Consider the following 15,972-nt stretch of genomic DNA (forward strand, 5'->3'; position numbering starts at 1 on the left):
CGTCAGCTCCAGCAGCTTTGTTTGACTTAAGTTTAGATATAGCTATCTCCACTTCGTCAAGGTCGGGTAGGTGGAATTGCTGATCTGCGTCGCCGAGGTTGAGTGGTTCTATCTCCCTTACAGCGGAATTTGGTTCGCCATCGCCGTTGTATAATTTGGAGAATTGGTCTTTTCATATTCTCAACATAGATTGCGGTTCTACTACGATGTTTCCCTGGAACCAAGCTTCGGTTCGTGGCTGGTACCCTTGGGAGTTTTTTTTACCTTCTGGTAAAATTTACGAACCTCATTCCTGACATCCCTCTATCTCCTCGATCGCGCGCTTCTCATGCTCTCTTTTTTTCCATATAATTAGCCGGTATTCCTCTCTCCTTTTCTGCTCGTAGAGCTCGCGAGCAGCTCTGGTCGTTTTGTGCAGCGCCGTTTTGTATGCCTGTTGTTTCGCTGCGTGCGCTTGCCGGCATTCGTCGTCAAACCAGGGGTTTTGCTGTGGTGGCCGTGTGAAACTTACCACTTCAGAGGCGGCATCTCTGATTGCTGTAAGGCGATTGTAGCCGTCTGACGTCGAATCTTCTCACAGTACTTCCTTGTTTTGGCTTGGATCGGGATATCCGTAGCCGTAACTTGGCTACAACGAGGTAGTGGTCCGAGTCAATGTTGGTCTCGGAGTATGTTCGGATATCCTGGATACTGGAGAAGTGTCGTGCGTCGATCGCAATGTGGTCAATCTAGTTGACGGTTGATTGATCAGGAGATTTCCATGTCCCCTTGTGGATATTAAGATGCGTGAACTGCGTACTAGCTACCAGAACGTCTCACTCCGCAGCGAAATCGACCAGCCTGAATCCGTTGTCGGAGGTGATGTCGTGCAGGCTGTATCTCCCGATTATCTCACCAAAGATGTTTTCTCTTCCTAGCTTGGCATTAAAATCTCCTAAGACAATTTTAATGTCATAACCAGGGAACTGCTCATATGTCTTGTCCAAGAGCTCGAAGAATATGTCTTTGGTGTCTTCATCTTTCTCCTTTGTTGGGGCATGCGCGCATATTAGGCTTATGTTGGCGAATTTAGCCTTAATGCGGATTGTCGTGATGCGCTCGCTCACACTGTTGAAACTCAAGACTTTTTGCCTGAGCCTAGTTCCAACAACAAATCCACACCCAAATAGACGCTGTCTTTGTTCTCGGTAGCAGTCGCCTTAGTAGATATCGCAGTCTTTTAGTTTGCGTTTCCCGGTCCATCCCATCGCACTTCTTGGATGGCTGTAATATCTGCCTTGCAGCAGTTTAGGGCTTCGGCTCGTTGTTTGGCTGCATGTGGTGTGTTAAGGGACCTAATATTCCACGTACAGATCCGAAGTTCGTTGTCCTTATTTCGTTTGCGTGGGTTGTCAACAGTGAATCCGTCCGTATCCGAGGCTGCTTGGTGCTTCGCAACTAAAAGTACTTTTTACGTGGTCAGGAAGTCACCCCGACAGCACAACCCCCTACCTGGAGGGCCAGATCCTTAGTATAACTCCAAGGAAAGGAAACCACTCCTTACAGGCCTGGGCTCCGTAGAAGCCCTATAAGGTGTTCACTAAGTAGTTCAACCTTACTGGAACTGTAGACGCCACCGTTGATTCTATCTCGAGAATTCGTCCACTGCCGCCTGGATAAGGAGAGTTGCCTTAGTGGGAACACCTCTCCCCCCCTCTCTCGTTTGCTGCCCCCAACAACTTTCCACTGGGGTTGGAACCCAATCTCCAGTTGAGGTACTAGGCACCCGATGTTCACCGCGGGGAGGTGAGAGTAGGAGTTAATAGACAGAGGTGGGTTTTGAGAAAAACCTGTGGACGCTTGTGTCCTCTTGAATGCACATGTCTACCATTTGAACATATAATTGTGATTATGTTTTTCAAGTTTATGCTGGAAAAAAAATATTAACCTTTAGCGTCAATACAACTTTTTATCGTCATATTTTGAAAATGGTTCAATTTTGACCTTACATATACTTTTTGCCTCCTTGCTTCGGTCATATTGAATTGAATCGTTCGAATCCATTTCGAAATTTAATTTTAATCAAATGTTTTTGTTTAGTTTATGATTGCAAATTTTACAAATGTCAATTCAATGCTGTTTTTTTGACAGAGAATGTACTAGATAATGTAATAGAAGGTAAATTAGTAAAAGACTTGTTTAGTTTGGTTATTAGTATACACGCAAATTAACTCGCAGTTTAAATTTAACTCAACGATAGCTAAACGTATTTTTAGCGATATATTATTGGTAAGGCCTAACATCTTTAAAAATTGGTCCTAACCCTCTCATCCCACACTTCTTTAACGTTTCAAACCATAAGGAGAAAAAAAAAATGTATTTTGTATTTGTATTGTATGCTTGTATCCTTTTCGGATTACCTAGCAAAATACTTTTGTCCACTCTGAGTCACCACAAAATTGTGTTGGACTAATAATCAATCGAAAACATGCATACACAAAAAATAATTGACAAAAGTTGATACGTGTCAGCTGATTGCAAAAATATACAAGTAACTAAATCATTTGAAATAAATTGAAAATAAGTTCTGTCAAAGTTCATCTTGAGTGACTTCATAGCTTTGTATATGTTGGACGCTTCTGTACGACAAAAACCGTCAAGTACCAAACTTCCTTACGTCTTCTGGTTTGTTTCCAAACTTAAGCTAACCCTAAGCTTAATTTTGACAAAATAATGTTGTGTAGAAATGCAATTGATCTTGTAGAAAGTATCCACGAGTATGGACGAGGAAGAGGAAGAAACGGTTCTTCATCTTCTCTGCACATGCCCTGCTCTAGCTCGAAAACGAAAGAATTACCTAGGAGAATTCTTCTTTAACGATCTAAACGATCTAAATCATATCGGTATAATCAGCATCTCACGTTTCGTAAGGGACTCAAGCTGGTTCCATTGAGCTTAGGAAGAAGCCTCAAGATTCATATGGTATCACAATGGGCCATTAAACTGGCCTAAGTATGTCCGTTTCCATCTTGGACAGCCACTATAACCTAACATAACCAAAACATAACCTAACCTTATTTAAAATGAAAATAGTTTTTCTCAAACTCAATTCAACGTAGCCATAGAAAATTTAAAGATGGGCTGTTTTGAGGCTAATTTTGTTTTAAAGAAAAGTACTGCTTAAACATCTTTTATATTTTGTTTTTGCAGATGATAAACGAATTTGTATTTAAATTCCAAACATCATTTTTATCTATTAAAACAAACAACAAAGTTTCTTAAGAGATTCAACCCCAACCATTCTAATTTTAGCTTCGACCTTTAATTATCTGTCAAAATTGAGCTCGAAAAAAGAGGCTGGGATGCGACCCACACTGATAACTTCCCATCCCGTCTGTCGATTTGTCTTGCTTAAAAGTTTGTCTATATGCACTCGTATCAATTTTTACCAAATTTGCGTACTATTTTTTGTAGATTTTATTTTTTATGAAAAAACGGACTGTTGGATTTTTATATAAAAATTATTGAATATTGAAAACAATATTTTCTGTGAAATAAAATAAGTTTGAAGCCAATATTTTCAATTTTTGAAAAGCTATTTGAGCCGAAAGCAAATTTTTACCAAGTTTTAGTATTGTTTTTTTAGGTTTTTATTTTTTGTATAAAAAAAAACTGTAAATTCGATTTTTCTCAAAATTTGTCCTTAAGTTGAAAACAATATTTCTTATTAGAAAAAATTAGTAAGAACCTATTTTTTTAAAGTTTTTAAAAGATATTTCAGTCGAAAATCATTTTTTAATAACTTTTGTTAATTTTTTTTTCTGTTTTTAATTTTTTGTAAAAAAAACTGTCAATTCGATTTTTTTCAAACTTTAACTAAATGTTGACAATAAGATTTTTTGAACTATAAAAGTAAATTAAAATCAATATCTCAAAGTTTTGAAAAGATATTTGAGTCGAAAATCAATTTTTACCAACTTTTATACATTTTTTTTTAGGTTTTTATTTTTTGTAAAAAAACTGTCAATTCGATTTTTCTCAAAATTTGTCCTTAAGTTGAAAACAATATTTCTTATAAGAAAAAATTAGTAAGAACCTATTTTTTTAAAGTTTTTAAAAGATATTTCAGTCGAAAATCATTTTTTAATAACTTTTGTTAATTTTTTTTTCTGTTTTTAATTTTTTGTAAAAAAAACTGTCAATTCGATTTTTTCAAACTTTAACTAAATGTTGACAATAAGATTTTTTGAACTATAGAGTAAATTAAAATCAATATCTCAAAGTTTTGAAAAGATATTTGAGTCGAAAATCAATTTTTACCAACTTTTATACTTTTTTTGTAGGTTTTTATTTTTTGTTAAAAAACTGTCAATTCGATTTTTCTCAATTTTTCAAAATATTTAAAACAATATTTCTTATAAGATAAAATAAGCTTGAAGCCTAAATTTCAAGTTTTTAAAAAGATATTTGAATCGATATTCAATTTTTACGAACTTTGAGTAATATTTTTTTTAGATCTTTATTTTTTATAAAAAAACTGTCAATTAGATTTTTCTCAAAATTTTATCAGATGTCAAAAACATTATTCTTCGTTGCACAAAATTGTTTTGGAGATGAACTCAAATTTCAGTCGTAAAATTTTGGAGGTGACAATTTTTTTTTTTAGTTTTTTTTGATTTATAAAAAAACCGTTAGATAGATTTTTTTCAAAAAATATACTTCTTTGAGATCACGTTACAGTTTATTATATAAAATTTAATTCAAGTCTCTAGCGTTTTTGATTCGTAAGATATTTAGGGTTAACCAGAATTTTCACCTTTTTTCAAACTGCTATGGTAAAAAAACCACCCACGCAATTTTCTTGAGAGCCCTTTCTGCATCTTTCTGCCTTATTATCTGTATAACAAAATTTATTTGTTTATTTTTTATCTCTTCTGGTTCTTGAGCTATGGGGGACGAAAAAAACGTCGCGAACGTACGGACGTACGGACGTACAAACGTACGTACACACGCACGCACAGACATCTTTCTAAAAATCTTTTATTTTGACTCTAGGGACCTTGAAACGTCGAGAAATGTCAAAATTTTCAATTTGACAAATCGGACCCATTACAATAACTTCCTATGGGCAGTTAATAAATTTGCTGCCCATTTATCGGTCCATTAAATTTTGACAGCTCAATAATTTACACTATAAAATACAAATATGAAATATGCTAAAATGCTTTGCTTAAGGGCTTTGCAAATGACAGCGAACAACGAATGAACAAATGGACTAACAAATGTTATTCAACGCATTTCAAAAAGTCAATTTCAAATAAAAGTACATTTAAATTATAAGAAACCAATTGACACTATTGTTAAAACAGATTTGTAGTAACGAATTGCAGTGTGGTTGTTATGAACTGTCAAACTCTATTTGCGTTCCACATACCATCCACACTGCAACGAATAAATTGTTCGCGCGCAACATAACCTCAACATTATACCACTCTTGTCTTGTTTTTGTGTGAAAGATCATGGTTGAGGAAAATATGGAGAAAAGGGTATTTCAATTCGTCGCTGTCTGCGAATAGAATTAAAGCTCATGTGAAAGAAAAGTCAAAATATGCGAACATCCACAGTTCGCAGTTAGAAGCTCATGTGCAAGATGCTTTATTTTTTTAGCTTGATTACATTTTGGAGGAAATTTTGTATGGAAGCAAAATTTTAGCTTGAGCTGCGTAACATGCTTACGAATGAGAGCCTCATAAATTTCTTTCGATACTCGAATGAAATTTCATTCAGCCTTTTATCAGCAGTGAATCTACTACTTATGGCTTCAGATTTGTCAAACAAAGCTTAAATGTATCCTTTTTCAATAGACAAAACGTCGAATTAACCATAAAAACATTTATGAGTGCAAGTATTTAAAAATTAATAAACTCACGGCCGAGTGGCACTATAATATAAAACACCAAAAGCAGAAAGATTGGACTTTGCATTACTAAAGAAGCACCCTGTGAGCAAAATAAGTCACGTTCAGAGGCAAACCAATGGTGGTAACTGTCCACAGGTAAACTGGTAGAGTTAAACGGGCGGTGGTAAACTGGCAGAGGTAAACAGTCACGTACCGGATCTATGACTGTACTATGCATTCATTTACTAACAAAAACAAAAAAGATTTTTGAAAATGATCATAAAAACGAGTTGAAATGCTGTTTATGTGCAGAAGCTTTCAGTTCGTGAATTAAAAAGAATTATAAACACGCCCACTTCACAATATTCATTGAATTGTTTTATTTCCCATCTTTTCAAACAGACCTATTTTCGTGACAGTTCGATACAAAATAAAAACGAACACAACTTCTCAATTTAGGAAAGCAATTTCGAGAATCGAGATTTGAGATTGCGATTGTGTGACTTTCAAAGAAAACTTTTTGTTTTATTCATAATGTCCAATATTTTCACGAAAACTCTGAGAAATCCTCAAATTATTTATTCGATTAGTCGGTGTTTTTCGAATGCGTAAGTAACATACATTTTAATTTTTAAAATAAATTTCGATGACATCTTGTGCATTGTAGTATTTCACAAGGAAATGTACTACGCATTGCTGCAGTTAGCACCTCCAACAAACAAAATGCACCAGCATTACTCCAACCATCAAAAATATCTTTAGATTATGTGCGGTCTATGTTTGTACAAACTCAGGACACACCGAATCCAGACAGTTTGAAATTCTTACCCGGTGTAGCTGTACTAGGCAAAGGTAACACCATGGACTTCCCGACTTCCCAATCAGCCTACTGTAGCCCTCTCGGTAAGTAAAACGACATCCTATTCCCAGAACTGATTAAACATAAATAGAATTTCTTAGCTAAACTGCTATTTAGAATTGAGGGAGTTCGTTCGGTTTTCTTTGGTGGTGATTTCATAACAATCTCTAAAATCGAAGATGCAGAATGGAGTGTCATCAAACCAGAAGTCTTTGCTGTCATCATGGACTTCTTTGCTAGCTCCTTACCTATCCTTACCGAATCTCAACCTAATTCGGACACCCAAATCAATGACGACGACGATGATACAGTGATGATGATTAAGGAACTTCTCGATAGTAAAATTCGACCTACGGTGCAGGAAGATGGTGGCGATATAATCTTCATGGGGTATGACAATGGTGTTGTCAAACTCAAAATGCAGGCAAGCTCGTGACAAAATACTTGTAACTTATAAAAAAGTAATCCTATTGTACACACCATAGGGATCCTGTTCTTCGTGCCCCAGCTCCATTGTTACTCTAAAAAACGGAGTTGAAAATATGCTTCAATTCTATATTCCCGAAGTTACCGAAGTACAACAGGTATTCGATGAAGTTGACAAAATTGTAGACAAGGAATTTGAAAGGTTAGAGAAGCAAATCCAAGAAAAGGAAAAGAACGTTTAAAAAGGCTGACATGGGGTGATAATTTTGATGATTTCTGTTTTGTAGAAAATTTAACATAAAATAGTATATTCGAGCGTGATAAATAAAGAACCGTAGATGTTTTAAAACTTGTTCTTTGTCTTGAAGTTTTCTTTGAAAAAAAAACACAAGTTGTGTTCATACCTAGATAGAAAGATTATAAAACAAAAAGAAGAGATCTTGGAGGTCGGAAAGTATTTAATGCTCTTTTTTCTTTCAACATTTACAAAAATTTCACTCAAATATTTAAAACTTCTTCCATAACTTCCAATCGTCTTTTTCTGCCATTTTGATTGTTCTCGTTTACTTTTGATGCCAGAATACACTTCTCGCTACGCTCCCAGCAGTTTGGAATGCATTCATCGCCGAATTCCTGGCACATATTATGCAACGAACAAATTGTCTCCAATACCTTGCGAACTTCTTTCATATCTTTGGCTTCAAGGGCGTAAAGTGTATTAAAACGTCTCATCATTTTATTCAAAACTGAATCGGAGATACTTTGAGCTTTCCGCAGTAACTCATTGAATCGACTCTCATCTTGGAAGCACTCCATTTCGAATGGTCGAATGAGATATGGCTTAAGTGGAAAATTATTTCCCCCAATTAAATAACCGCCTGCAGGAAGAGCATTAGGGTCGCATTCCAGAGCCTGTCCGATGGTACTGGCATTAAAACTGTAATTGGTTGCAAAATCAACAAAACTATCGATTATTCTCTGTTTTCCATCGCAGGTAATTTGTAAAATAACTGATGTTTCTTCATCTTCGCTCTCGAGAAAGATATCAAGTCGCTTTATGGAAATTAAACCGAATAGACGAGGAAAATCTCGCAAATTTTTGTTATCCTCAAAAGTCTTCATATGGAGGTGTTGGGCGCTTTGAGTATTTGGCCATTTGATGAACTTTTTGCTGTTATCAGAGATGACAGCCCAGAAGCTGCGAATTATGAGATGGCACGCCAGGAGAGGGATCTTAAAGCGTCTTGATATTTCCTCAAAGTGCTCATCAGTAGCTAGTTTCCATAGACCAAGAGAAAAAATAGTTTGGTTTGAGATCACAGTGTTGTTAGAATGAAGAGGGTTAATAAGTCCTTTGATGGAGTCGTAGAGTTGCTGAAAACATAAAAGTTGTTACAATTATTTGCGGGGAAAAAGTCTTGAATTTAGATACCTGGAATGTGTTCTTGCTAAGATGCAGATTACTTTCGAAAACATCAACTGTGAGATCTTGAATGAGATTAATTCGACCAGGTGTAGGTTCTTCCTTGGACTTCGACTCTTTTTCGCCTCTAGTCTTGAATTTTTCTTCAAATTGAAATTTTCTCTTCCAATTGACATCAGTAGTTTGTGATTTTTGCAAATGGTGTTGTATGAAGAAATCAAAAGCTTCGTCGTCACTCTGCAGCAGGGGTGGTGGCTTCCCTGTAGGATAAGAGGGCACTGGACGCTTGAAATTGTTTTTCTGATCAAAACCAATGTCCTTGGCTAAGATAGTGGCTATGTTTACAATTAATGCTTTATCTTCCATTGCAAAGTATTTGAGATCTAAAAAAACACTTTTACACTATATGTGGTCTGGAAGACGAAATAGGAAGCAAATCGATTTTTTCTTTTCTTGTTTTATCGTTATGTTCTCTTATTGCTGTTCGTAAACATAAACAAAAACTAGTTACAAACACACAAAATTCTGTTTATGGTTACCTCCTACGAAAACAGCAACCTAAGAAGATAAAAAAATTGTACACTGTAAGAAAATTAGAAGAGAAACAGATTGATTCAAAAGCAATGTGAAATGGATTATGGCTGCTTTACGGTAGGCCTGCTTCGAGGTTGCTTTGAATGACATTTCTATTATTTCATCCTTCCAAAGAGCAAATGGTCGCATTCACAAAGCTAGTGGCTACGTAGTCAAAATTCAATTAGCTTTGTGAATGCAAAACTACACCACAAAGCTAGTCAATCTGGAACTGTCATATTATTGAAAAATGCAAATATATAAAATAAGAAACTTTTTTGATTTCATAACTTTAACTTATCTTTTGTGTTTTTAAATTCAATAAAGCAAATTTAAGACACAATTTAAATGATTTATATTTTTATTTAAATACTGAACGATTTATTTCATTTTGAATTCGTGTGTCTTTACCGAGCAGCTGATTCTGAAACGTCAAAAGCATTCTTCACTAACTTTGTAGCCGAATTTTTTACACTACGTCGGAGGGGAAATTTCAACTACTTTTGTAGTTAGATTTAACCAATCAGAATTTTGTTTGTTGACATTTTTTTACAGCGGTTGAGCTGTCAGACTAAGCAAATGTTTAGATAATTTAACTAGAGCTTCTGTTTGGAGTCACATTACGTTTATTTCCTTACGATTGTCAAACGAAACGTGAGGTCGAAGCTCCATTGTGATAGCATGCGTTGAATTCCTATGGAGGAATTCGTAAACGTCAGGTGAAGCCGAAGCTAAAGCGTGTTTGTGATTCAGCCATTACAACGTCAACATCGCTTTTGACAGCGTAAAATAGTTGAAAATTTTGCAACTGCAATTTCCTTCAAATTTTTGGTCGCGCCCTGTCAATATTATTATAAGACTTGCTCCTTTCGTCGTACATAAATTAATTTATAGTTTTTGGAGCCTGATTCAGGAGTTTTTCGTTTTTAGTTCAGGAATATGAATTTGAAGGCTGCAGCCTGCTGCCTCCATAAAGAATTGTTATTAATGTGCAATCTCTTACAAAATTAAAATTTGTTACCTACTTGTTGATCGCATTGTGTAAACATTCAGAAGCTGTTTTCTGACTTTGTGCTGCTAATGGTGAATTAACATTTATCTGCACTTGAAGTCTCCGGACAAAGAGGACACAAAGCAATGAAACCGCACTGGTTGGATAGAGAGAAAACATCAAAAATGCAGACGCCTTCAAAAATGCAGATTATAGGAAATTGGATGAAGATTAGAGCATCTTCTACATTTCTTCCTTAATTTTAAATTTGGTACTATGTTACTTTTTTTGTTTTGTTACATCTTTTTTCAAGACATTCATTTAAATTCCTTTTGTATTGTAAGGTTCATGCAACTAATAACAGTATTTTTCTTACATTAATGAGATACTTTTTCGAATTTTAATGCGTTTTTACTATATAAAGGATTAAAAGTACGTTTTAACTCTCATTTCAAGACCCTGGAAAAACACTTTGTACCCAATTATAGCCACTTTTTTCCTCTAAAGCAATGTTTGGCTGCAGGTTCTTAGATTTTGTAAGGTTTTTATTTATTTTATTACACTCTCGCTAAGGCTCGCGGCAACACTGTACTGTCAAGAAATCATAGTATTTTATAGGAAGTAAAAAGAGTTACCACTTGTGCACTGTTTCTCTCTTTCAAGTTTTAACCTATATATTTGCCTCCCTTTTCTTTTCTGTCATTGATATACTAGCTATGGACTGCTAGTCTATACTAATATTCTCGTACAAAACAAAGCTTAAAAGTGATACCACCTCTTTACCTATGTTTGCCCTCTTGTAGGTTGGACGGACACAACTATTACTAAATCAAACGCCTTCTATTGTTTCTTTGCTTCACAATTTCATTTATATCTTATAGTGAAGTTTGAGAAAATAAACAAAATATAAAAATCAGATTCAAAAGTTTCCCATAATTCCGCTCAAACTATACAGAAGGGCTAATAGCATTATAGAACACATGACATCAACGTGAAGTTGGTTACAAGCAGTCCATATATCGAGCCCTTCCCGCCATTTTATTGTAAGCGACATTTTCAATAAAAAAGAAAACTTAATTATTAAAATTTGCTAGTAACACATAGAACCTTGGAGGCTATTGCTATTTCTTAACTTAAGGATAATTACTAATTTTCAATACTGACTATGGGTACAAGTTGTTTCAAGGACCAGCAGTAAGCTTTTGATTTGTCGTTTACGATAAAATTAATTTTGGCGCTTACAATAAATTTGCGGGAAGGGCTCGATATAACAAGTCAAGTGGTCGTGTTCAGATACAAAAAAGAAAAACAAAGAGATGTTGCATTTAATCTGTAGTATTAGGTAAAACGGTCATAACAATAAAAAAAATGCGTTTTAGTTTTTGATTCGCTGTAACGGTACTTTTTTGTCTGCTTTTTGTTCGATACCGAAAACTTGAGTCTAAATGTTTAATATCGTTTCAATTTAGTTTTTAGACAGAAAGGCATTCATTTTTGTTTTGGTATTAACGTCTTATTTTTATTGAGCATGTGTAACCAGTTTCTGACTTAAGTCCTTTGTGACTAAATTCAATGAAATTTTATAGCTAAACTATAGTCACGCGTTCAGTCGTGCCAACTTTGACGTATTGAAAAAAAAAACAATATAATCTAATGAACCAATGGGCAGGTTCAGACACCACAAGGGACTTCATTTGCAGTCAACTGCATTCTTTGAACTCAAATTTTGAACAAGGCAACTAGTTAGTTTTTCAAAATCGGAACTTTACTTCAACTTCAAAACTACCAAAAACATAATTGTCTACAAAGCAATGTTACTTATTTCTTTTCCAATTTTACAAAGAACCCTTTTACATAAAACATCAAATAGAGTTGTGTAGAAAATAAATTAATCACGGAGTAATAAAGTCCAGCTTGCAGTTGAATGAAAAATTATGAATAGCCTTCATTTTGGCATAAATATAATTGACTTGATAGTTAGGGAGATTTTTCTTGACTAACTTTCTAGTCAACTTTCCTATAAAGTTACCTTAATTGCAATGCAATTTTTTGACAGCTGGCCAATCATATAATAAAAACTTGCCTCAGGTTAGGGTAGGTTAACGTGGATTGGAATCCACATACTTAGGCCAAAAGAAAGGCCCATTGTGATACCACATGAATCTAAAGAATTACTTCTTACTAGTCGAACCATTTTGGGCTTTTTATAAAGCGAAGAAGATATTTGATATCCTTCTTTAGCTAGTTCACTGGGATTATCAAAAGAGTAGTCCCCCAGATGAAGTTTGCGCCTGAGAGGGCAAGTGCAGAGAAGGTGAGAGATTGTTTCTTTTTCTTCTTCTTCGTCCATACAGCTCCTGCAGAAGACATTTGAGGCTACCAAGTAGTATTGCGTGTCTGCCTATAAGACAGTGTCCCGTAAGGACACCTATTAGGGAGCTAATATGAAGTCTGCTTTGAGATAACAAGTCTTAAGAGAGCTTTAGGACCAGTGAAGGCCATATGAGTTTTGTGGCTGAGCATGTTGGTAAGTTTTGCCACCTAGAATTTGCTATCGCAAAAGCTGTTTCTTTTAGCATAAGTTTACATGAAGCTATCGGTATACCTATCTCCTCCCTTTCAGGTGAAATAGGCATGACAGTTCCATTTTTAGCGAGTTCATCGGCTCTACAATTTCCCGTGATGTCTCTGTGGCCTGGTACCCAACATAGGTGAATGTTAAATTGCTGCATCATCTCCATAAGAGACGATCGACAATCGAGGGCCGTTTGAGATTTGATTGAGACACCATCAAGAGATTTAATAGCAACCTGACTGTCAGAGAAGATGCGGATATTAGAAGTTGATATAACGTTTTCTCTTAGCCAGGAGAGAACCTCTTTGATCGCTAAAATTTCATCTTGAAAGACGCTACAATGATTAGGGAGGCGGAATGAGATGCTTATTGCTTATATTAAGCTTTTCTGAGTACACACCACTAACCAACTCCCTCACTTTATATGGTCTTTGTATGCCTTACTTTCAAGTCCCTTATATCGTCTGAACCTGCCTAATCTGAAATGCTAACAAAAGGTATTTGCTTACTTTAAGTCGTAAATATCGTAAGCTCAAGCTCATCGCATGAATAGATCTATTCAAAGACACTCTATATAAAGACCGGAATCTTTCGTACGTTTCACCCATCATTCATCCTCATTTGTTTACTTTGTTGTAGAAGGAAGTCCAACAATAGTTCGATGAGGTCTATTTACTTCTTTTGACAGTTGTTGTTCTTATTTTATTAAGTTGCTGTGATCAGGACTTTAGATTAGATGTTATGTGGGATTTTTTCTTAATTGAGGTGAGGTCACACTCTTATGTGTTTTTTTTTTTGTAGTTTGAAAACCATATATTATAGTGAAATTTAAAAAATTAAATAATAATGAAAGTGTTAAAACTTGTTCACTCTCTTATAATTATCAAAACACTTTTATGAAATAGTCAACGTTTTTATTCAAAAAAAGAATTATTACAATATTCAAAAAAGATAATTTTTGGAAAATATAATTCACCTGAATCACCTGAATCAAACTCGATATATTGCATTTAAAAAATTAAAAAAAAGGGGCTGGGATGCGACCCACACTGATAACTTCCCATCACGTCTGTCGATTTGTCTTGCTTAAAAGTTTGTCTATATGTACTCGTATCAATTTTTACCAAAACATTGTTTTTTAACTTACCATAGGAAGTTATTGTAATGGGTCCGATTTGTCAAATTGAAAATGTTGACATTTCTCGACGTTTCAAGGTCCCTAGAGTCCGTACGTTCGCGACGTTTTTTTCGTCGTCCATAGCTCAAGAACCAGAAGAGATATCAGATTTCAAATAAATTTTGTTGTACAGATAATAAGGCAGAAAGATGCAAAAAGGGCTCTCAAGAAAATTGCGTGGGTGGTTTTTTTACCATAGCAGTTTGAAAAAAAAGGTGAAAATTTGGGTTAACCCTAAATATCTTACGAACCAAAACCTCTAGATACTTGAATTAAATTTTATATAGTATATTGTAACGTGATATCAAAGAAGTATATTTTTTGAAAAAAAAATCCATCAAACGGTTTTTTATAAATCAAAAAAACTGAAAAAAAAATTGCCACCTCCAAAATTTTTACGACTAAAATATGATTTCATCTCCAAACAATTTTGGGCAACGAAGAATAATTTTTTTGACATCTGATAAAATTTTGAGAAAAATCGAATTAACAGTTTTCAATAAAAAAAAAATAATAAAAGTTTGTAAAAATTGATTTTCGACTCAAATATCTTTTCAAAACTTTGGGATATTGGCTTTAATTTACTTTTATCTTTCAAAAAATGTTGTTGTCAGCATTCCGTAAAATTTTGAAAGAAATCGAATTTACAGTTTTTTTTTTACAAAAAAATAAAAACCTAAAAAAAATTAACAAAATTTGGTAAAAATATCTTTTTAAAAATTTGAAATATTGGCTTCAAACTTATTTTATTTCACAGAAAATATTGTTTTCGATATTCAGTATTTTTTATATAAAAATCCAACAGTCCGATTTTTCCAAAAAAAAATAAAATCTACAAAAAATAGTACTCAAATGTTTTAAAAATTGATGCGAGTACATATAGACAAACTTTTAAGCAAGACAAATCGACAGACAGGATGGGAAGTTATCAGTGTGGGTCGCATCCCAGCCTCTTTTTTTAAACGTATGGTAGGTATAACTGTGTCCGAAATACTACTCCAATATTACTTCATTCTTTTTTTGACATACTCGTATAAATTTTAACAAATTATAAAGAATAAGAAAGCCAAATTATAAATTTTTATAAGTTAACATTATATATTTATATAATATATATTGAAACAAGTTAAAAATATCATATTTTAGTGACCCATTTGTTCTTATTATAATTATATAGAGTGTCTTTGGATTTATTTTCTATTTCGTTGCGTTTTGACAACTGTACTGTCATGTATATGGACTGCTACTGTCCAACTTTACGTTGGTGTCATCTTTTCCTTAAAGCCTAGTACATAAGCCTAGTACATACTTGTGAACCATCTCGTGAACCCATACAAATTTCAGTTTTTGGTTCACCCGTGAACTTGCTCGTGAAGCTGAGTGGAGAACAAAGTGGAGAGTTTTCGTTCACGGGCAATTCACGTGCAAAATGTACGGGAACTGTTGGTGAAGCTGAAGTCAAATGTTCACAACGTGTACTCACAAGTGTGTACCAGTGAGCAATGTCAAAAGTTCACTTTCTCCACTGGCGAACGTTCACTTCACGAGGAAGTATGTACTAGGCTATACTTGTGAACCATCTCGTGAACCCATACAAATTTCAGTTTTTGGTTCACCCGTGAACTTGCTCGTGAAGCTGAGTGGAGAACAAAGTGGAGAGTTTTCGTTCACGGGCAATTCACGTGCAAAATGTACGGGAACTGTTGGTGAAGCTTTGACATTTGGTTTCCGCATTTTACAACGTGTACTCACAAGTGTGTACCAGTGAGCAATGTCAAAAGTTCACTTTCTCCACTGGCGAACATTCACTTTACGAGGAAGTATGTACTAGGCTTAAGGCGGAAATATCAAGAAACTTTTTTTCTTGGTTTCTCTAGAAAAAAACGTTTGTTGAGGCTTATAAGCAAGAAATGACCTCAATGTAAACTTTTAGCTTGGTGTGAACTGGTAACTATACGTATTGAGAAGAAACATTTTTTTCCTGGTCTGCGTTGTAGACTTTTTCACTGCCTTTACTCAACATTTATAAAAATTCTTCAAATACTTACAGTGTGCTCGTGTAAATAGAGA

At 34.7% G+C, this 15,972-nt stretch overlaps 2 protein-coding genes across 2 annotated transcripts; one reads left to right on the forward strand and one right to left on the reverse strand.

The window, feature by feature from the left end:
• Positions 1-6,324: 6,324 nt before the first annotated feature.
• Positions 6,325-7,518, forward strand: LOC129945675 (NFU1 iron-sulfur cluster scaffold homolog, mitochondrial-like). The gene is made up of 4 exons (XM_056055529.1): positions 6,325-6,486; positions 6,546-6,781; positions 6,839-7,161; positions 7,223-7,518. Exons 1-4 carry the CDS (start codon positions 6,413-6,415, stop codon positions 7,403-7,405), a joined length of 816 nt encoding a protein of 271 aa, XP_055911504.1. The 5' UTR covers positions 6,325-6,412; the 3' UTR covers positions 7,406-7,518.
• An 85-nt stretch (positions 7,519-7,603) lies between these two features.
• Positions 7,604-9,224, reverse strand: LOC129945979 (uncharacterized). Its single transcript, XM_056055976.1, has 2 exons — positions 8,596-9,224; positions 7,604-8,537 (listed from the first exon to the last, which is right to left on the reverse strand). Exons 1-2 carry the CDS (start codon positions 8,950-8,952, stop codon positions 7,662-7,664), a joined length of 1,233 nt encoding a protein of 410 aa, XP_055911951.1. The 5' UTR covers positions 8,953-9,224; the 3' UTR covers positions 7,604-7,661.
• Between the last annotated feature and the right edge of the window lie 6,748 nt (positions 9,225-15,972).

This window comes from Eupeodes corollae, chromosome 2, assembly GCF_945859685.1.
Source record: "Eupeodes corollae chromosome 2, idEupCoro1.1, whole genome shotgun sequence".
In the NCBI taxonomy this organism is placed as follows: domain Eukaryota; kingdom Metazoa; phylum Arthropoda; class Insecta; order Diptera; family Syrphidae; genus Eupeodes; species Eupeodes corollae.